The 25250-nt window shown below is 29.6% G+C and overlaps 1 protein-coding gene across 1 annotated transcript in view; it reads right to left on the bottom strand.

The window, feature by feature from the left end:
• LOC132936243 (MFS-type transporter SLC18B1-like) overlaps nucleotides 1-23411 on the bottom strand; it is a 44514-nt gene extending 21103 nt beyond the window's left edge. Inside the window, 2 exon segments of the mRNA XM_061002935.1 lie at nucleotides 967-1530; nucleotides 23157-23411. Of these exon segments, the coding sequence (XP_060858918.1) occupies nucleotides 967-1530; nucleotides 23157-23204 (612 nt within the window). The 5' untranslated portion in view covers nucleotides 23205-23411.
• Nucleotides 23412-25250: the final 1839 nt, after the last annotated feature.

Raw genomic sequence — 25250 nt, 5'->3', positions numbered from 1 at the left:
CTGGGAACACATATGCGTCCAGTCTTAAAGTCAAAACAAAACCAATATAAATATCATTGTAAAACCACTAGCTCCCTCGCTCCGCTCAAAATTTTAAAAGTATTTAAATACGTATTTATATATTTAAATTGGAAAGGAAGATTTAAGATGAATTCTAACTATTCAATATTATTATACAGTAATACAGTATATGATATACACTTGTCACTTTGTATTGCGTAACTGAAATAAAATGTTTTATCTACAAACACTCAAACTGTCAAAAGTCATTTCGTTTAATTTGCCCTATTTTAATCCCACACTCGGTTCCGCTGTATCACACACAGTGGCCAGTGCTCTAATAGAAAAAAAGAAAAACCGTTAAAGGTCACATAGGAATTACGTAAGATAATATTATTATCACCAGCAGCGTTGTTGCTTGCCATTCAATTATAGTTGGCACCTGCCGGACTATTGAAGTGCAATTTATGTCTCGGTTGTGTGACAAACATCTCCCTAGTTCTTTCAAACTAAGTGGCTGTCGATATTTGTATTCATCTATATAATAGTTAAGAAGTTTGGTTGGTCGGGTGTTTTTTCTATACCAACCTGGTTGTTGGACTGACCCAAAACTATGGTTTTCTGCGTGTGCTATTTTACAGGAAACTTAGTAACGTATTACCTGCGTACGAACCAATACAGACGAACACGACATGGACACTATCACTGCCGGTAACTCGGTTCTTGAGGGTGCTATACGGCATAGAAGATAAATAAATGTTATCTTCTATACCGTGGGTGCTATTGAAAATCACTGTTACACACGGCTAACCACCCCACCCCATATCAATATCACCAGAAGCTCCTGTGCGGCTATACCCACCTAAGTATAAATCATACATGCGTGTTCTGTATCTGCCATTCGGGTTCAGCGAAAGCAGCGCTTGAGGACCTATCTAATATAATATGAATGTAAAGTGTATGTACCTCTTTCGGAAAGGTCGGCGCCATGACGGACATGGAGCAGAACCCGAGAAAGTCGACCAGCGCGAGCGAACCGAGCGCCATGTACTGTTTGATGGTGAACCCAAAGTACCGGCGGACGCCCTTGTCGCGGTCGTCCGGTTCGCCGCCTCCACCACCGCCACCGCCACCGCCGCCGCCTCCGCCACCCAGGTCGAACGGCACGGGGCTGCGCGAAAAGCGGCACAGTTCGCAGTAAGCGTTCCGTTCCATTGACAGTGACATGCTGCGGGCGTTGTGGAACTTTTTCGGATAGTCGATGCGGAACTTCTCGATGCCGGTTCCGCTTCCGCTGCCGCCGCCGCCATTTCGAATGCCGTTGACGAGAGCCGTGCCGGCGGTCGCGTCGGACGGTCCCGGGAATGACGTCGAGAAGGTGTTGTCTTCGTAGTCATCGTCGTTGGACAGACCGGTTCGTATGTGCTCGTCATCGTCCGCACTACCGTCCTCTTCGTCCATGCTCACGCCCGCGGTGGCTATGTTGTTGTTGGACTCCAGCCCGCATGGTAGGTTTGTCAGGCTCTGGAACTGCGCGAGGGACAAACAACGACAAAAGTTTAAACACCGTTCGTATTCCAAGTGGTTAAAGTTAGGGGGGTGGCGGGAGGGGGTGGGGCTGTATAAGAGGACGGAGTCCACTTTCTTTTTTTATAGTTGACATTTTTAGTTTCACTTGACTGTAATAATATTATATTATATGAAATCAGGGAGATGATGGTCAAAATGAAGTATATTATGCACCTTTACACAACACAATAAATTATGACATCTATGTATATGTAAAAATCACGCACACAACGAGTTTACGTGCAATGCACTCCAAGACTACTCAACCGATTTTGATAAGATTATGCTCGATGTGTGTGATTTGGTCCAGCTTAATATATAGAATAGCTGTTATCTCGATAAGTTGCCCTTAATTTTTTTTTATTGAACATTTATGAAATGATTTTGAGATTTACGATTGAGATTGTTGTTTATAAATGGTTGCTATTGGTGACAGCTTACATATAGTATACATTACATTACATTACAATACATTACAGTATTATTATAATTAATTGTTATTGGTTACAGGCTTACAGCTAACAGTATTATTATGATATTAATTTTTTTTAAATATTTAATGCAATAATTATTATTGATATTCTAAAAGATTTGTTTAATTAATTTATAATAGTATGTAGAGTTGGCATTTTTAACGGACAACAAATTGCACGGAGTCTACTATAGTAATATATTATAAGAAATTTAAAAAAAAATCATTTTTATTAATGAATAGGTAATGATTATATATTAATTGTTAATGCCACATTGCTATACTGAATTGTATCGTGTTCCGGAATTTATGTGCATTGCCAAATATGATATTGGGCATTGTATCCTAATTGTTTATTCAGTTACATAATTTAACTTTTTATGTGTGAACAATATTACAATTGTGACGATAATCAGTTATCACGTATCATGTATGTGATACGTCCTGCGTCCACATTACATTTTTACTGTTTATAAAATATAAATTACCTACCTACTAAAATGCAAATTATTTCAATGAAATTTGAAGACACATCAAAATTATTGTTGTGTTTGTAATTTATATAATATGAGATGATTACATAGAACGAAAATTGTTGTTTATTATTTATTTATTTCTGATAAAATTGTTAATTAATGCAAAAGTACTGCACAGCTTCTGTCTACTGCGTAAACATTGAATATTGTTGTAGCGGTAGGTACTGCCAGTGCCGGAAATTGTAAGTAAAACTAGCCCACCGAATCTTAAAAATTTTACTAGTCTAAAACCCGTTAAAATGTGTTAGAAAAATTAATAAGTTCAATACTTAATCTAACAAAATATAGTTAAACTCACTGAGTTAAAATGTATAACTCGCAGCATATTTATAAGCTACTGCCCAATTGCGGACATTGTAAAAAATTGGTTTTGAATCTTTGGAATAATATTTTATAACTCATTTTCTGTAAGTATTAAGTAGTTACTTGGTAGATATTAATCTATTCTTAGGGGACCTCTGACCTGTTTTTACAGTCATATATAATATACGGTCTAATGTTCAACTATATCGTCTACCATAATAGTAATTAAGTAAAAGACAACAAGATAGCACAATAATTATTTGAATAAGTGTAAATAACAATAAATATTGAAAAGGTTTCTTTTCTTTTTTTTTTGAACAAATTAGTTTCTATGTTATAATCTACTAGATAAAATATATTTCTAGCTCCTCGGTAGACATACTTACCGTTTACTGTGTAGGTATAGCATATATACTATATACATTACAGATTTTAGAGTGATTCACTAAGAATGCACTTTCCCATTATTTTCTTGTAAATGAATTTATTCAATTTCTAATTTTTGGAATTTTTAAATATAATTTCCGACAATACTTTCAAATTATTGAGATTTTTCTACATAAGAAGTTTCTTGCCGCTGTGGCGATACAAACTTTTGCTTTTAAAACGTGCCGATCCCTTTTTTTTTACTGTAAATCATTTAGAGGATAACTCTTTTGAAAATGTGTATCTAATTTAAAATTTGAACGAGTAGTTCCTCAGCTGTAAAAATATTTATACTAAGGATAATATTCCATAAAAATGATTTCACGCAAATATAAAATATACGTACCAAATAAGTAATGGATTTTGTATTTATTATAAATGGACTATTTTAAGAAATGAATATAAAAAATATTTATATTAGAGATATATAATATTTATAAAGATAAATTAATATGCACCTAAACTAACCTAACCCATTATCATAGACCTATTATTCCTTAGTGTACACGAAAGTTAACTAACGACTCATTCTAATTTTGATTTTGATACGTCAGAAAAATTATCCGACAAATAATTTATAGTAGAAAAGGCGTGGTACTTAGATAGTGGTTTTAAAAACATAATTTTGTATATCCTTAATAGCAGTAAAAACAATCTCAACACTTTGAAAATATGGTCTTTAAGTATATTTAAAAATGCATAAAGTTAGATTTTGAATAGGTAGCTGCATTATTGGAGAAAAAAGGGAGTGAGCATGCTTGGGTAATCACTTTGTACATCGGAATTTAAGATATATAATATTAACATAAAAGTAATAAATGTCTTATATTTTATTTTCCACCTATATAAAAATTGTATACACTTTACTGGCAGGTACCTGCCTATTATATTACACAATTAGATGCAGGAAAACGCAATGGGTTTACAAGTACGTTTTTATACTGAAATAACAAAACCTAAGATTTTTGACCCCATTCCCCGAAATAGACTCTGAAGTACGTCACTGGTAGATACGTAAATAAATATATAAATACCTACCTAAGTATAATGGAATTTAACAGAAATGTAAACTTTCTCTTATTTAATTCATGAACTAAATTTAGCATTAAATAACATATTATATAGGTAAATGTATTAATTAAAATATGAATAAAGACCCACAGTTATACATATTATTTAAAAATAAGTGACTTGTGCATTCCTTTTTTTATAATACAAATAAATAATTTATTTTAATATTTAGGTATATTACTAATTATAACGAAGAATCAATATTTCAAATACAGTCTTATCTGATTTACAAACACTCCTAAGTTCTAGTTAATCTGGTTGATTTAAAATAAATTAAGTGGCTTAGTAGGTAGGTACACTATACTTACGAGTTACAAGTTACGAATAGTTTCTATATTATACACAGTACAACAGTATCTACAGCTAGGACATATTATTATTATTATTATTATTTACTTTTAGAAAATCTCAAAGACTCACACAAGTTTCGAACTTTACCTAATCGTTATTTTAATTAAAACAGAACACGGATTCAAAGATATTATATTAAGTTGATACTAATAATTATTAACTTTGGAATCTGTTTATCGAGAGCAGAGGCCTCGTGCTACGAAGGCTGTAAACTGCAGAGTGTTTTCTATATCTACGATGATCATAATTAGGCGAATTAATTAAAAATTAAAATAGAAACACATACTCATATTTTTGGTCTTACTGTAACGTATACTATTCACTTGACAGGAAGCCATTAGGGGTTAAATATACGAGAAAAGGAACCCCCCACCGACCCCTTCCTCACTGCTGTTTGAAAAAGAAATAACACTCACGTGCTTCACACACAGTCAGAAGTTCAAGCACTTCAGACATCCAACGTGGTCATATTGACATTTATAATTATAATATATTAGTTGACTCTACGATGAACACATACAATACGGTATATGATTAAAAAACGGAAACCCTATACAATTTTTATAAAAGGTCCCAGAAAAATGAATGCACTTCCACGAATGAACGATTGAAAAAAAAATAGAAAGATCGGCTGCGAATCCGAATCATATTTTATGGTATAAAAGGCTTAGGTGTAGCCGTGTAAGTACAGTTATTATTCTATTGTCTTAATAATTTTAAACCGGGATTTAAATACTCACGTGGAAAATGTTTTACCTACATTATAACCTAATAATAATATGTTCGACGAAATTAAAACCAACATTCTAAATACATATTTTTGAGAAAAACTGAACAGCGGTCGAACAGTTGGAAACCTACAGGTGGTGTTAGGACGTTAGGTGTTTGTATGTATGTTTGATTATTTGTTGCTATAACTTATGAACTGTTTACAACCATAAACAATAGGTACTTATAATTTTCTATGATTTATCAGTCTAAGTAAGACAATCAATTACATTTGTAGGTATATTTGATTATTTGTTGCTATAGGTAACTAATGAACTGTACTATATAGATAATAATATCGTATTGTGCAGTTTTAAACTGAAAATCAGTATTTGATTTTTTTTTTTTACGTTGGAAAGCTATTAGTTTTTAAGTAGAGTGGGGTTTTTGTTTTTTAAATAAAGAAAAATTGATAATATATAACCTATATTATGATCTCGTTTTTGAAATATTTTATGCGCAATTAATTATTTTTTCACTATGTTTTTATTTAGACCTCATATAAATATTATATTACTATAAAATTCGATTTGTTTAACGTACCTATATACGTTCTGGAATATTATAATATATTTACCTATTACACTGATAAGTGATAAAAAAAAAATGGAAATCGGTAGGAGTCGCTGTTAGCTACACATTCTGTCGTGATCGAGTTTATTTATATTATTACGTATATTATATTATTGATAAGTGTTTTACATTTCTACGGTCATTAATTTTCGTTGAAAAACGATTGCTGCATCTTTAAATATTTTCATCAATATTAAGTAGCCATTTTGGCCGAATTTTGAGCATTATTTTTTACATTTCAATGAAGAAAAATAATTTAAATTTTAAAACGATGTACCTATACCTACTTTTAACAGATATAGGTACCTACCTACGTTGGCGGCGTCGCGGAAGTAATGCGAAAGCAGTTCCCGCGACGCCGTCGGTTCAAACAGGAAAAAAAAAAGGTACCTACCTACATACATAGGTAATAATAATTTTGTTGGTTTGAATAATATATGTTATGTAACAGAATAGACATGAACATTTATTTATAGTACGTATACGTTTATGAGTCCTATATACGATGGTTTGTTTTTCGATTTTTTTATGATCTGAATACTTTTAACGTGTTTTCAATCATTGTGTACACACGAGGTATGTCGATATGTCGTATACGAACAGGTCACACGTACGTCTATTCTAAATCTTTATCTATATACGCATTTCCATGAAAAAATCGTTAGATAAATATCCATAAACTATAAACACCCACTGCACCGATTTCAGTCCTCGCTATTGCATTTAAATCTGTATTTACAGACACGGCTGTTAACCGAATGTGAGTGTTGTGTTTGCGTACTTATATAGGTATAGTATATTATCATCGTAAATCGTAATAAAAATATTCAAATATTTACACGAATAAGAATATTACGAAATGATAATTTAAGCTGCTGAGATGTCGCGAGCCACAGCAGTAGGTAATTTGAGTGATTGTAGTGTGTTGTACGTGGAAAACATACATTTTATGAAATGCAGTTATTTCGGTCCACTCAGAATCTAAGACATTCGCCTATTTTGAGAGTCGCATTCGTACTAAGGGACGTGACTAATGGTGGGGACAGAGAGGTCGTATGGGGATCACTAAAACAAAAATTAATAAGTTATAAGATACGTATTTTAAAGTTTCCAAATGTTCAGATTCCTTGATAAAAAAAACCCTCCGAAAACGGTTTGGCGAGACACGAAAGCTCATCACCGTTCATCACCATTAGTTGGCTGCTGTATTGTCCTTCACATACTTATTATCATTTAAGCATTGTTTTTGGGGATTCATGAATTTAATTTTTTATAAAGGTACCACCACACTGTACAATGGTATTTTATTTTAATCGCTTTCGTTTAAATCTAGTGTCGAAAAAATCCCCGTCACCATTATATGTAAAAATATATCTCGACGTAAAAAAAAAACCTGATTTATTGGTGTTACGAATTACAATAATAATTATTAGTATCTTATTTTTAAAAACTGTTTACGTACATTTTGACGGACTCGTGTAAATTATTTATAAATTCTAAACACGTTGTTTGTCACAATATTTTAGTTACCGGACCATTTTGAAATGACGTGGTGGGGGGGGGGGGGGGTTGTCGGGGAATGTGAATAACGGTAAATGAGAAACAAGAGGATTTCGACTTTTGGCGGAACTTTAGTTTGGTGTGAAATTTAGTATAATAGTTTTTGGGTAGCTCTGCTGCAACTGTTTCTATTTGCAAATCTTTGTGTGGAAGGCAATGAGATGGAAAGTGATAAACTTAAAAGCTATTGTATGGTTGCGAGTTTGAAACCGTGGTTTGGCGCTTCCGAATAACATGAAATGATTAAATGACCAAAGCACAGTAAAAACCAAATCTCTTATATATTCCTGGTCACGTTTGAAATTTATATTTATGCTTATGCTAACCTTTTTTAAATTTTTTTTGTGCGTCCCGAAAAGTGCAATGAAACGAAATTTTAAACTATTTTTATTTTAGATTCTGAGCGGAGCGAGGAAGCTAGAAAGTGGTTTTACAATGATGTTTGTTTTATTTTTTTATTCTGTGAAAAATATTTCTACCAGAAGGAATGCTTTGATATAGTAACTTATCTTTTAGAAAATTGGATCAAGAAGGTACTGCAGAGAGGTTTATTTTCGATTTTCTCAATAGTTACTTAACTTTGCGGGAAAAACTATCGAAAAATTACGTAAGACCTAACGCTTTGTTTACCACCATAGAAATGAATAAAACTTAAAAATTCCCACTAGGTTTATTATATATAATTAATGGTTACTTATTAATACTAATTTATGATTCATAAATTTTCCTTCGTCCGCTCAAAATCGTTTTTTATCGAATGCAATCATTAAATTCAAATCGAATGCTGTAATAATACACTATTCTGTCCGAGAACCGATGGACAAACTTCCACCACCGCTGACCTACTGCACCACTCTGCACTTCCCGCTTTTTTAATTTTTAAATTAAAAAATATTTTTTGAAATGTCGTAATTCTTAAAATGTTATTTATTGGTACATATTCTAACTAGGTATCTGTTTAAAATTGTCAATTTTTACGGGTCGGTTGGAATACTTCCGCTGGTTAACGTTTATTAATTTTCAACTAGTGTATATATTTTACAATAATATCTTTTTTTTAAAGTATAAATATTATTTCCAATAATATATATATATATTGTAACTTATTAATTCAATGAAGATAAAATAAAGTTATCATATAATATATTATCATAATATAGGTACCTTACTCGAGAGTAAAATTTATCAAACGCTGTTCGCTGGAATTATCTGCAACGTTATTTGATTTAATGGATAATTGTGGATTATACATATTATAATATATTGTCTACATTCTACAAGTATGTTTTTGTCAGATAAATAGTGGTCTTGGATAATAAACCGCTCATGTTTAACAAAAACAAAAATGTATATAGGTACCTATATAATAATACATAATCGCAATATGTACCTACCAGTCATCCTGTACGGCTCTACCCAAGTTTATAATGTTCTTATTCGTATGTTTTGTACATTGTACAAGTTATCTCGCAACACACTTATAAGTTATAAGTCTTATACACACTATGGTATTAATATATTACACACAAACGAGAGTTTTTGTTTGTGTCTTTGTGGAATGAGATGTAGGTCGGTACTTGGGTACACACATACTATAATACAATATAAATAAATGGAATATTTGAACTATACGTTATTAATTATATAATATAATATCCACGACTCTGCACAAGTTATTTATCATTGAATTATTTACCTAATGGTAATAAATTAGCTGCATTCATATACCATCGTAGGTACCTACCAGGAGAATTCAATCACGGACCTCTTTTGTGATCCCTGCCGCAGAATCACGGGATCGGTTTGGTACTATACAATTCCTACAATCCCGCGAGCATTATCCCTAAACTCTTTGAAAAATTAAATTTTGTATGAATGGCTAAAATTCAAAAGGATATTAAAAAAAAAATAATTTTTTTTCGCTTTATAATAATGATTGAGGTACAAGCGGAATTAAATTGAAGTAACCCAAACAGTATTCAGCATTTAAATCGTACCTACATAGAATAGACGCCGTAGAGAAAGTATAGGATAATAATATTATATTTATAAACTATAATACTACGCGGAATTCATAATAATACCTACCCATAATAATAGTATATCAAATAACAATAAAATCATACCGTTTTTTTATTTTATTTTTTTGTGGGGTTTCAGCTTGGAAATATTACGTCAAAATGCATGCGTACGGTGTACCTACTTCGTGTCGGGCAAGTCGTGTGTTTCAAATGCGTATTTAAAAGAAAAAAATCTCATTTCAAACGAACTCGTCCCGCGAAGGTCGTCTCTCAAATGGTACATTACATTGTTTTCTGCCACGAAACGAGCGCGCATAATAAATACGTAGGTGGTAGGTACTCATCTTGGTTATTTCTGTAGCTGCGGGAGTTTGTAATATGTATTATTATTGTACCTACATAATATATTCGGAGGAGATCGGAGATAATGACGTGACGTCTTAAGTACACATAAATTTTTGTTGTTCATCACAAGACGAAGTAAACGAATAGCTTGCTATACGTGTTGAGAAAAGTTTTTTTTTTCTATTTCTTATTCGAGTGAATTCATAATGTGCTTCTGTGAAATAATTCTTCCAGCAAAATGTTGTTTTAGTATTTTACATCGAGATCCAAAATCCTTGATATTATATTATATTATATCTACAGTCTATTTTAAAAAAATAATTTGTAAACATTCACACTCGATAAAATTGTTATACTCAATCGGATATTTAGAATAGGAACTAATAAACTGAATTTAATCCATAAAAAACTGAATTTGCGTTCTTTTATAACATAATACCAATATAGTAACGATTAATGAATATAAAATATTACACCTACGTCATGTTTGCATAAAATATTCAACAAATCAGAAGTCACGTAAAACCTGCACAAAAGAGATGGTTAGGAAAATTAAAATGTATTATGTCCGATGAATAATATTCAATTACTTCTTTTAAGTGGTACCTACCTACCTGTTCTTTATTTCAATAAAATATTATATGCTCAATAAAAAAGTCTCTTGTGCTGTTTATTCGAAAACTGAAGTTTAAATGTAATAATTAATTATTAATTATCATTATGTTGACGTAGTACCTTCAAGCTATGATTACTAATTAATAACCATGTTAAAATGATACGTGTATAATATGGGCGCGATCGAGACGAACCGATTATAGGCATGTTTAAAATGCATCAAGGATTTAATATTTTTGTAAACAATGCGTCGGGTTACTATTATAATATCATTATTATGTTTACCTTTTAAATTACAGTTAATACGATTTGTAAATATACACAGTATAATGATGGATACTTAAATTCTAAGAGGTTTTCAAAAATAATTTATTTTTATTTTGTTTTACTTGGATGTGAAGCATCGATTTGAATTTTTTTGTTACATAATAATGTTATATAGGTTCTATTAATAACGGCTAAATCAATGATATGTTTCTAGTTTTTATACGCATCAAAAATATTATACAAGAGATAATAGGTATTAGTATCATTATCATTTTGAAGTACCCTATTATTTAGTCAACTATTATTTTTCATGGAGTAGGTACTTAGAAACTAATGTATTTATTAATTATTAATTTGTACGTAGTTTTATTATTTTTACTATTTATTTTTTTTTACTAATAACTTACTTATAGATTAAATTAATGAAACTCGGTTTTATCTGAAAATAAGTATTATTTTTTACTACTTAAATAAAACAAACATAAATATTTAATGGAACTTAAAAATATACTATGAATTTCGATTTGTGGTCATAAAAGCTATAACCTACCTCTATTATCCAAATTTTAGATATTGACTAACTTCTTTTTTATTAATTACCTACCTACTAATAGTATCGTACAATTCGGAATATGTAAAATATTTTCCTATAAAAGTATAATATAAGCTATATTTTATAACAGTTACATTAATACCTTGCTTAATTTATTGAAACCTATAAAGTTTAACATAGCTAATATAAATGATTTTATACGTTGATAATTATTTATTTCAAGGAAAATTCCTAGACCTTTTCAAAAATAATCTAAAATATTTAAATATCCCATAAAATGACATTTTTAAGCAGTTTATCAGTAAAGGAATTATTTATATTAAATAGTGACAAGATATCAAAACATCGCTGTTACAGGGTTACATTTGTCCAACATTTACAAAATCAGATCTTGGATTGTATTTTGTACTTTATAACCAAACCGATGTAATTAGCCAGACATAACCTTCTACGAAATGTAGTAAGGTCGTGCGATACTAAATTTTTTTTTATAGTCAATATCGAGCCAACAGTTAAGGTTTTTTCGACAATTTAAATAGGTACTGGAAAAAATCAACCTCGTGCTCGGGCAATATATAGTTTATTAATAGTTTTCATTATTAGTTTCATATGAAATTTTGAAATTATTTATGTAAACCTAATTTGTTTGATCTGCAGTTTGGTTAGGTACGAAAGAAAAAATACTAAGGTTAGTTCTGCTATATGATGATATTGTGATGATTCTGTAATTTATAGTTACAATGATACAAAAATATAAACAATGACATCTTCCTGACTTCCCATAAGTATTTTCAATTTTTTTTTTTAAATATTATATTCACGTTCAGCAGATAAAATACTGGCACTATTGTCTATTAGTATAGCCGCAGTATAGGTGTGACGTCTTGATAAGATAATTTTACATTGGAGAACGTATTGTTTTGAAAATGCAATGTAAAAAAAATATGACACACATTATGGTTTATAATACATTTATTATAGTAGGTACATTGTACTTTCGCCGTTATTTTTGTCACGTTTTATGTATTAAGGTAGTCACAATGAAACCAGTAATAATAGTTAATCCGAAATTGGCCCTCAAACAATAATATTAAAATTTATAGCGTTAATCAAATTAAATATTGTAAACTCTAAGAGATTAATGAGATGATCTAACGCGGAAGACGTACCTAAGTACTTTTATACCGCGGCCCGCGTGTATTTTAAACATTGAGCACAGCTATAGAGCATTATCGCCCGCGGGTTTGTGATTAAGTTGACTGTACCTATATAGATAACTGTAATCGAATCAATGAAGTGATTTACGTACTTTAAGAAGATAACGTTCAATGAAATTGCACAGCGCCAACACTAATTCGTACATGAAGTCGTATATGAAATTAAAATTATAAATTACATTGGCTCGAGTACGTCATGTTTGTAGTTTTATTTACTGCGATGACTTGAATGGAACCAATTAAAACACTATAATTACACTGTATGAAAATATCGCAAGTATAATATTATAATATAGGCGGGCGCCTGCCGGTGGTATGATGTCAAGAAAATCGACTAGGCGATAGAAAGAAAAAAAAAACTCCGTTTGTGTCGGCTCACGACTAAGTATTATATAATAATATATTATTTGAAAACTAATAATAAAACAAAACCGACGAACTACTGCCGTAATAATAAAATACGTATACACGGCAGAACTTCTCAATTATAAGCTGTATTAAATTTCCAGAGGCACGAAAGTCTTACGGCTTCCGCGCTGGAACGTATTCGTAAACCGAGAACTTTTGTATGAAAATGTATAGAAACAGATACAGCCGATATAGGTTGACATTGTAAATTGTAATATATACATTATACATATATATATATAGTAGGTACATCGATTGGACGTTTTTCTATTACTAAAATTTATAATCGAGGTTGGGACGTATAATAATTATATGCAAATGCCATTCTACTATTATTTCTAGGTGTGCGTATAATATTATGTCTCTGGAATAAAAATAGTATCTATCGTTGTAATAGAATTTCCACCGAATATGGTATGAAGTGTTGATATGCATTGAATGGCTTAAATGAATAAATTATATTTAAAAAAAGGCTGGTATTTTTGGAATTATTTTTAACAGCAGTTAACTCTTGGAGCATTTGGGTCTGTGGCTAAAAATAAGCATCAACATTTAAAGAACATTGCATAGATACTTTTGAATCTTCCAGAATCTGCAGCACTATTATTGGTAAGAATATTTACAAAATTATCCATCTTATGACCATTATTAATTATCAAATAGACGAGAAGCAGAAAGGGATTTAAACCATTGAAGTGTTTACCATAATATGCACTGAAAATTGAGGAAAAATTGAATAATGCCAATCATAATTATTAATTAAACTTTACATTGTACTATAAATAAAAATCAATAATGTTAAAGAGTAATGACAAATAATAATTTATACTTAATTTAAATAAATGGATAGTTAACCAACACAGCGAACTACTATAGATTATATAATATTACAATATTAGTACCTATAATAGAGAATTATGCAATACCTAGGGCACTATTGTTAGTAAAGGCAGTAGCTCCGGATTGGGTTAACTAATGAATATAAAAATAAAAATTGAGTTTTTAAGTACTATACAGTACCTGCCTGTATGTACGTTTCGATAAAACATTTATATAGGTCATGATTTTACCCAACCCTGATTATAATATTATTTTTATTGAGCTCCATGTATAAACAAAATATTGATCTATTTGTAGGTATACATTTACTGTCAAGCCCGGTTTAATGGTGGGGGAGGGGGAATTCCAGAACCCATGAATTTTATGGGCTCGCCTCTGTTTACAAAATATTTTTTTAAAGTGTACATTCAAAACGAATGTAAAAAATAAAATGAAAATATTTAATTCATGAAAAATGACTAAATGATAAATTTATATTTGATAACAATATACGATTAGGTTTTTAAATCAATGTAAATGTGGTGCGTAAAGGTAATTATTGAATTATATTAATAATTGATATTGTTAAGATATTCAATTTGGCATTAATGGGCATTATAACGTTTAAAATAATATAATAACTCCGGTTGTTGTGGTCCACCTGTGGCGACTATAGTATATTATTTTCTTTAAATATTTTATAATAAATTGTATATTAATGCACAATATGAGTATAATATTATAATATTGCATAGTTATTTTGCTCGTCTTATTCATTAATTTAAATGGTAGGTACACAATTATAAAACTTATAAACAAGCGTAAAAAATAGTAATTAAAAATGTTTTGAAGTGAAAAGGGTTGATGTTTGAGAGTTGAAAGGGGCACACAAGTGTCTGGTGTTCCAGGGCCCAATGGATCTTTAATTTTTAATTAAACTATTATTAAAAAAGCTCTGTAAATTATAATTATAAAAATGATAAGTCTAACGTAATTGCACTTAAAAATTCTTCCAACCCGTTTGTAAATTTCAGTTAAACGTTTTTTTTTTTTATAATTTATTTTGAATAGGTAAGTGATTACATTTTTGTTTCGGTTTCATGTTGGTCTTTTTCAATTACCTACCTAAACTAATAATGATTCACCCGGGTGATGCGGTTCTGTATAATTCGGTAATATACATTTATATGTATACCTAAAGTGTAATGTCGAATATCGCGATAGGTATAGGAATACAAACCAAATATTTTTACTATTAATATATTATATTAGATAAATTCGTTCACAACGATGATCTATTAAGTTCGTACATGAAGACATTTAGAACAAACATATTATTATCACATTTTATGACGTTTACTACGCCGAGTTCACGAGTTCATTAAACATAAAAATATGTTCGTTTCAAAATACTAAAAATGTTTACCTACCTATTTACCTACTTAAAAACAATAAAATGAAAATTTAAAAAAATCAGATTTAACAGTACCTATAATCTTTATAAAACTTTTTATTTTTTTTAATATTAAACTATAGAACTCAGTTCAATGCGTTCATGTACACGTAGACAATATTTTATTTATTATTGATCATTATGTACTGTATGTTTAGCTGAATGTCGAGGATAACATTCGGTAATGATTCCGGGCAGATTGTTTATTTATAAAAATAAAATGGTACGTCTTGGAGCGATAAAAGAGTAATAAAATGTTAAATTCACAAATAGTGGTCCAGCTTTAAAGTGCGTTTTAGTTCTCCAATATTTGCGTCTTAAATAAAAAAAATATCCTTAAAAATAATTTGAGCTTTAAAAGGACGCCACACATTGACACATCACACATCCATAAATTGTTTGTTAAGGACTGTTCAGTAAGTACGGGCAAGAATCACTCTATAATAGTTCTATAGTTAAATACCGAATTTTCACCTTAAAAGCAGATAAACTTGAATTATCTTAAGCTATCGTTTTTATTTTTTCAATACTATAGTACGATAATAAATAATATATATTTTTTTAAATCCGTTATTTTTATATTGATTATAAACTTAAATTACATTTTTCCCAATCATATAGACATCGCACAGTAAAAATATGGTTGGTTTAGGTATGATTATCTATCACTGTAAGTATAGACTACTCGGTTCTTCCCTAAGCGATACAGTTTTTCTATAATTTTGTAGTTACGCGACAATTTACAACTATCAGTGGTACAGAAATAAGACTACCTACCTACTTATAAGTTACTTTTTTTTTAATTAGTAGGAATTAAATTTAAAATTTTGATTTTGAATTGTATTAAAATTGTTTACCTAAATCAAACCAAAAAAAAGTAATATGTGGCATTCTCTAAAAAGTTAAGATATTTTTACTGATTAGAATATTGTAATCCATTATAACATTACGTTATAAACCCACGATTTGTTTAAATAATTATTCTATCCATGGATAGAAAAATCCCATATTAACGCATGGAGGTTTGGCTAGACTATACCTTATTATTTTTTTTTTAAATGTTATGTCTGTAACACGCAATGGGAACTCTATTCGATATATTAATAAAATAATTACCTATTCTATTTTCGTGACCTGAAACGAAATTCATGTGTGAGCGGGTGGCTTTAGAACCCTATAAGTGTTGAAAAAATAAGCTAATAACACCCTCACAGTCTCGACAGGAATCTATTGAAATCGGACTGATTTAGTTACCGATATTAACGAGTTCAAACATAAACAAATAACTCTTCAGCTTTATAAATTATAATATTAAGTATAGATATATATTATTAATTCATGTGTTGTCTTATGTTGATCGCCGTTATATTCGTATAATGGCCACTATCGCAGTATTAATATAGTTTTATAATAATATTATGTACCTACTATTTCACTCAGATATTATTTAGCTTTTATGTAGGTACTGTATGCGATGACCGTCTAGCCATGTGTGTACCTATAAGTATACATTATAGATCATGCTTTGATTTATTGTATCTAATAACGCCAATATTTACTTAATCGAAATTTTGAATCAACATGATAATAATATCGTTTATAATAATACTGTTGAATACTATGACTCAGAACTACAGGTCCTACTCCAGCAGTGCAGTGACGTCAATTCACGCGTGTTATTCTATACGGGTATTGCGGGGTTGGGGCGTGTGGCAAACTAAATCAAAACCGATCGCTTTTCTCGTGAAATTGCTATCCATTAATTTTGTATTTGAATATTTACTCGGGGGATTTTCCGCACTGTAACGAACAAATTCCCTCTCCCTCCTTACGAGTATACATAGCTGAGGATCAACACAGCGAGTGCCATTCACGATGGCATGTCCGCAGGAGAGGGGTAACATGCAATAATAATTTTATTCATTAATATAATTAAAAAAGACCCGATATGCACCCTCATTGTATCTCCAAAATAAGGTCAACGCTTTACTAAACTCAAACGCAATTTTTATTAAACTTCTTAACACCATCGACAAATAATTATTTTACAATAATATAACGTGTTGAGCTAAACATTATAAAGTATAATTAGCTTCATAATCACAAAAAATATATTCTAAACATTCAACTTTTAAATAAATTTTAGAGCGATGAATATTTAAAAACGCTAAACAAATTGTTGGATGTAAATTTAAAAAATGAAAGTTTAGACAAGGAAATTGTTCATTATAGGACTAGGTGATCGAAATAGGTATCGGTGTACAATATTTGGGGAGTCTATATAGATCATAAAATCAGTGCCTAAAAGTGTGTGCAGTAGCTAATATTAAATGTGCAGTAGCAAATTTAAAAGAGTGCAGTACTTATTTTCGGCTTTTATAAATTTTTTTTTGATTAATATTCAATATTGATTATTGAAAATTACTAATTAGCATATTGTATTCGTTTAAAATCCTTAGGTAACACTAAAAATAATACCGACTACACCATATTTTAGGCGGCTTAATAATATAATAAGTATGTTAGGTATTAACCCAAGCTATTTCGTTTTTAATTTTAAAATTTTTAGTCATATAGCCATATATAGGTATCAAGGGCTTTTATAGAAGATTGTCTTAGATTGAATTTATTTTAACTAATTGTTAATAAATAACAAAAACAATTATGCAATGAAGTTATATGTGGTATGTGCACTACTAGGTCTATGTTCATTATTTTAAAATATTTTGGTGTGGAATTAGGTGTGCCGCAGTAGTAAAATATCTTAATTGAAATCTGCATCTTTCCTGCATGAAATAGATCAATTGCCGCGTCTGTAGATTCTTAAAAGTGTCGATACATTTATCACGCAGCGAAACTGATTTATTTTTATTTACATTTTATGTCATTCATCACTTCAACAAATCATATTAAGAGATGGAAGAATGTTATAAAAATGAATGTAGTCTCTATAGTTAATATCACTGTATCTACTATACGTAAATAATAAAATATCATGTAGGTACTGAAATACCCGATAAAGTCAAAATGTTTATGGAACTTTTACGTCGTCACGTCAACATATTAAATTATTAACTACTTACTCAGTATTCTGTACCTATATGTACTTCTAAACTATGCAACAATTGCAACTACATTATTTTCGTTATTTAAATTGATAAAATACAAAAAGTGTTCAAACTAATAATAATATCAATGATGTAGGATGTAACTAGTTTTACTAATTGCTCGGTAAAATTATATTAATAAAAATATTAGCTACATCTGTATCTATAATTATTTTATAAAATAAATACAAATATCAACGAATATACATGTTATGTACCTATGTTACCTACGTATTGCTATTGCCTATTTGTATTGGGTTATCAACTTAAAATAAAAATTGACCATTTTAACAATTTAACGCAATAGGTTATAACTAATAATTTTTATAGTTTATTATATTGAATAGTCAATAAATAGTTTTTATTTAGATTTAATAATTGTTTAATAGAAAAAAAATAAAAGTAATGTGTACCAAAGTATTGACGTTTTTATTTTTTTTTTTATTTATTAGGTATTAACAACTACGCTGCAATCAATATTATGTTTTGGACCGTCGAAAACAAATAATTGTATCAGATTGTTGTTTCTTTCCCAATTTATATTTCAGAAATCAAATAAGAACAATTAATCATAATGGTAGGCATGTTTTTCACCATAGTATTACAAATGGTTTAGATAATTTTTACCCGATTGTTTCTGATAATACTTAAGGGACTATTATAGTAGGTTAGGTTAGGCTAATATTCAGTATTCGTTACCAGATATCTCGGTTTTAACTTGCGAATACTGCGGCAAACGTATGTCATAGTATTATAATATAATTTTTATAATATTAATGGTTTTATTTCTATGTAAGGTTCGTACACTTTAATCTTTTTCTCGTGTTTGTCGATCAATCTAATATTCATTTTTTTTTTTTTATTATTATTATTATTGTTTAAACTTTAAGGAATTAACTGCGTGGTTACTATAGTTGTCGATTACATATTATTTACACAGTTTATGTAATTTAAATAATCATTGTATTCTAACACTATAACGAAATATCAAATAAGTACAGTAACATACTTAGGTACCTAAATACAAATATACAATAGCAATATGTTATTCTTTTATGACATAACATAATTAAATATGTATGATGCGCATATATTTGTATATTATATTGAAACATCTTATAGAAACATAATATACTATACCTACATCTTAATAAATACAATATAAAAATATAATATTTTTAACATGTATTAACTAAGTAACACGTTTTTCAAGGTAGGTACCTACATTTTATATTTTAATGTTTTTAAAAAAATATACTTATCAGTCTTACTAATTATTTTATTGAAGTAGTTTATGGGTGCCTTATTCTGAAATGGACAAATTAAATATGCAAAAACAATAATTGCTACTTAGCGCATATTGCTATTAATTACTACAGCATATATTCAGCATACATAATATAATATATTATTAGGTATATTCTAAGAAGTTTTGAACACGTGATTACATCGAAGTCAATTTAATCATTTTAGATTTAAATTTGTAGCAATTTATACGATTATTTGAAGTGTCATTCGTGATTGGTTAAATTTATATTCGAGTTGTAAATTAATTTAGTAGGTTACTACCCACAAAACGTTTTTTTGAGTAAACATCAAAGATTTAAGTACTTACAACTAAGTTTAACTACACCTATATCATTAAAAAAATTTAGATTTCGTAGTCAGTGTCAAAAGACAGCCGGACTTTATTATAGTGGGCCAGTAGTCAGTTACGACGTATAACTATAATATAGTACCAATATAAGATCTGTGCACCGTATTTAAAATAAAATAAACCTTTAATCTTATTATCTTGTGCCTAAATACGAGTTTTAAATAATACTTATACCTATGATTAAAATTTTCTATTTTCTTATGTACACCAATATAAGCAGCCATTTTGCACAAATCCTCGTGTAGGTACCTACTGTTTATTATATAAAATGTGTACCTAGTTATTTTATGTATACGTATAATGGAAATTCAGTTGCAAATGCAAACCCTATAGTTCCTATACTATATACGAACAAGTATAATTAATAGGATTTAAAAACTATTTAAAAATGATCTAAAAAATGTATTTTAACCCCGATAATATCCTTAAAAAAGATCCAACATTATTTTAAACACTTCATGTGCAAACCAAAATGCGAACTTTACGAAATAAACGTGATTACACAAACTGACCAATTAGTTGTTACTGCCGGTTTGAGATTTGGACGCACAATAAAGTCGTTAATCGCACTGTAGATAATATAGATAAAGACGTTATCGTCGTATCAAAATTATAAATAGAATGGTCGACAAATGAAAAATGGTCAGAACAACATTTCTTAAACTAATATTTTGAATTACCAATAATTAAGATTAATTAAAAAATGCATATTATAATGTACAGTTAATATGCACTACAAATTAACAATATTAGGTAAATATAAATTATAAAAATTGGAAAATGCCCCAAAATCACCAAAACTGCTAAAAATGCAAAACAATGCAAAATAAAAGTTGGAGTTTTCAATTATCAGGTGTATGAAACGAATTTTGTACTTGAAAAACATTGGCTAAGAATCCCCGAAAAATTATCCATTTGCCTTCAAATCTTTGCCCGAATATTGAATAACACTATGTTTGCTGGACAAAAGAAACCAACAACTGTGGGAAGACACAGTAGGCGAGTTGGGTGTACTTCATCATTGAGTAGGTCACTGTATGGATGTGTTAAATTTTATTTAAATGATAAATTATTGTTGGTACCTATTTAGGAAAAACGATTCTGAGTGGAGACAGTTTGTCAGCCAGTATTTGTATTTCGAGGGACATGTTATTATCATTAAATATTGCTATTAATAATTTAATTTAATTTTCCATTAGTAATAGGTAGGTACTACCTACTAATTAGTTGGACTAATTTTTAACCAAAACAAATCGCATATATTTTATTATTATGTAATAATTATTGTAATATTATTTCATATAATATTGCTTATCATATTTAAGCTTTGATCACACATACAAATATATATAGAATTATCCTATACTTTTTTTTTTTTCATTTTCAGTAAAAAAATGTATAATTAATCTTGTATTCAATTATTCAATCTACGGGGATATAATTATAGACTATGAACTAACAATAATATACGCATATTTCGTGATTTTGACGAACTTCATTAATTTAAACTTTAAATGCTTATAGGGAAAAGTGACTATGAAAACCTATATGCGGAAATTTGTATTAAATTGTATAGCTTTTTATTTACTAACAATAATTTATTTGTTGTTATTAACAAGTATTTATTCGTTATATACCATTTCAAATATTTTTATATAGCACAAAAAGAGACAAAATAATATTTTGATAAATATATCATATCAATAAAATGCTGATATAAATATTTGTTGAAAAGTTCAAGTTTCTACACTACCTAATATTTTTGAATTACGAACTTTTGACCTACTAAATACCATTTCCTACCAGAAACTATTCTCAAAATTGAAAATGTATGCATTTGTATTGATGACGATAGACACTATAAATAAAAATGTTATTTAAAAATACATCACTGTAAAACTATAATAATCGCTTCGCTCAGAATCTAAAATATATCAAAAATAAGCGTGTAGTGTGTACAATTTGATGAACTGCCAAATTTATTTTAATAAATTGTAAGTTATACGTTTATCATCCAACCTCCAACCAACTAATATATTTTTACAGACAATTATAATTAGGATCAACTGAAATATTTCGAAAAACGTTCCCTATACTTACGTTTAATATTTAATATTAATGTATAATTACGATTCCAATGCAATGTTAAAATTTGTTTAAAAATTAATTCCAAAGATAAACAGTCAAACCTATACACTATTGACCATTGACCACCATTTGTCCATAGTATGAATTATATTGCAAAGAAATAAACGTTGTGAATCATTACCTATGACACGTTTATAATGACATTATTAGCATATATTTTAATATTTGGCAAACACAAACAGATAAACTTCGTGAAGACATGTCATGCATGTTAAACGTGAACTTTGGTCTTAGTTTGTGAGCAGTAGTTATCAAATACACTATATTATAATATCGTCTTTTGTGTATCGTTTCAGCACAGCATAATTAAATATTCTACTATTTGATTTGACTGTATAAATAATCATAGTGATATAAGTAAGCATTGGTTGATACGTTATTAGTAGTCGAGTATACAAACAATTATTTTCTTTTGTTTTACTTAAATATTTTAATATAGACAGTGGTGATGACTGGTGAATAAATATGTGGGTTAACGTATAGGTACCATAAAAATGTTAAATGAGTAAAACGGTCGAGAACAACGTTCTACAATATTGGATCGAGTGCAAAAACGCCATTCATGTACCTACATAATATTATTACGAAAAATAATTATATATACAACAGGAAAATAGCAACTAAAAATTATAATTTTCTCTAAATTTAGTGTTTACATCCATTGTACGAATACACGCATAGGCCTATTACACATTTTACAAATGGATATAATATTTTCATAATTAATTTGTAAAAAATATATCAAATAAAATATAGCAAAAATAATTAAATTAAGCCATGGAACGTACATGCCAAATAAGTAACGACGGTAATAATTAAAATATGAATTGTATCTATGCGTGTAGTATTGAATAATTAATTATTATTTATAAGTGGTTATTATATGATTTTCAAATCTTTTAATACGCATTTATTACCTTTATATGATTGGTAAAATGTTGACGTCTGGATTCGTCGAAGAGCATAATATCACGTATTTTTATTGGACACTGTTTGTTGAAAAAAAGTCAAAAAATTGGTAACTCAAAAAACACTAAAATAGTTTACTACTTAGGAGCATATACAGCTAATTCGATTGAAATTAATACGGGTATATATCGGTTACAGGTTAGATCACTGGTGATCACAGGTCGCAAGTGCCTGAAGAGTTTTGAACGATTGTTCAGAAGAAAAAAAGTCAATAATGAGGCATTAGTTATCTTATAAAATACGTCCAATAAAAACACGTTAGATAACGTCGGTCGTTAAGTGTGACATGGACTCAAAGTACAAAACTGTATAGGCAGTTATAATACTATAATTAGTGTCATAATAACGCATATTATCGGATATAGGTATCCGTGCCAGTGTGTAGGAACATCATAATATTACGTACAAGTGTACAACAGGGGAATGATTATGTATAATAGTATGTTAATTACAATTTCGTTAAAACCGATGTACCTATATGTATACATTATTCCATCATTGATAATTATTGGTACGTAGGTGCTTTTTAGATAAGGTACCTACATATATGGAGGTGTACAGTCATACAGATACTAAGATATAGATAATATTATATACACCGGTATACAAAATATGCATTACAAGACACTTAAACACGATATACAAACATACACTTATACACGAGTAAATTTCTATATAGGTACTCGCATTGTTACAACGGTAATATTATTTCAGTAGGTTTGGTCAAATATTTTTGTTTTATAAAATATATTAATATTTTGGGCAAACGTAAATTGCGCCCAACGAAGGGAAACAGTTGTAAATTGCGCCCGGTATTTTTCAGGTATAAATTTCTGTGTAGTAAATTGCGCCCGGTGTTTTTCAGATACAAATTTCTGTGTTGTAAATCGCGCCCAACAGGAATTTACTAATCACTAACCTTGATTAAGCTCGTATCCTGAACTATGCTATGGAGTATTTTTGCTGGTCTTTCATAGATAGATAGGTCTACCTATCTTCGGTTGCTTTCCGCGTTGCACTAGCGGACACAATTTGTCGTTGTAATTTTTGAATATCTATTTTATAACTGTAATTCGCATTTTTTTCAGTTATGTGATTTTTTTTTTCCCATCGTTTTCAAAAATGTTTCACACGTTTTTACACTACATCGCCACTTTGTTTCACCCGAAGACAACTCACGTTTTAATTTTGAAAATTTATAAGTTTGGTAGATTATAACATAATTTTCATTCTGGCTAAATCCAGTATGTATAATGTCTATGTTTCACTGTTGCACGCAAACGGCTTACTAAAATATTACCTATACCTACGTAAAGTCGTTGCATACGCGTAAATAGGCATTGACATCGCTAATATCATACGATTATAGCGATAAACGTTCGGCTTACCCACCAATAAATGAACAACAGTATTTTTAAATTACACATAATAGGTAACGATGAATTCAATGTCACTTTGATACTATGGGTGGCAATTTACTATACCTACTTTAGACACCAAAAAATCCCGAGCGCAATTTACTATACTTACCTATTTTAGAAACCAAAAAATTCCGGGCGCAATTTACAAGCGCCCAATATTTTTGTCTTCAAGGTTCTAAATGTGGCTCTACATACCAATTATATATTTAAACTCAATATCATTCGTGACTCGCGATCAAACGGATGCCCACGGATCATGATAGATGTGATAAACACATTTAAATTACAGTGCTATGCCAGGATTACTGCACCAAGCAGATGAAATAACTAAATTCTACCGACATTATCCAAGCTGGGGACACAATAATTATTATGTTTGTGTTTCTGGAGAAATTTCCGAGTCCGCTCAAAAGCGGTAAAGCGATTTCTGCGGTTTCTGTTTTGGGCGAAATTTGTAGTCTATTTGCAGGTTTAAAGTTTAAACGAGCCAACACGGGGTGTTGACACAATATCCGACAAATTTAATTTTAAAATATTTATATAATATATGTAATAGTGTAATACACTTTTATTTGTTTCCAATTTGTTTTTTTTTTTTTTTTAAATGGAAAGTTTATGCGT

Source organism: Metopolophium dirhodum, chromosome 1, assembly GCF_019925205.1.
Source record: "Metopolophium dirhodum isolate CAU chromosome 1, ASM1992520v1, whole genome shotgun sequence".
NCBI lineage: Eukaryota > Metazoa > Arthropoda > Insecta > Hemiptera > Aphididae > Metopolophium > Metopolophium dirhodum.
This window is presented reverse-complemented; position numbering and strand designations above follow the sequence as displayed.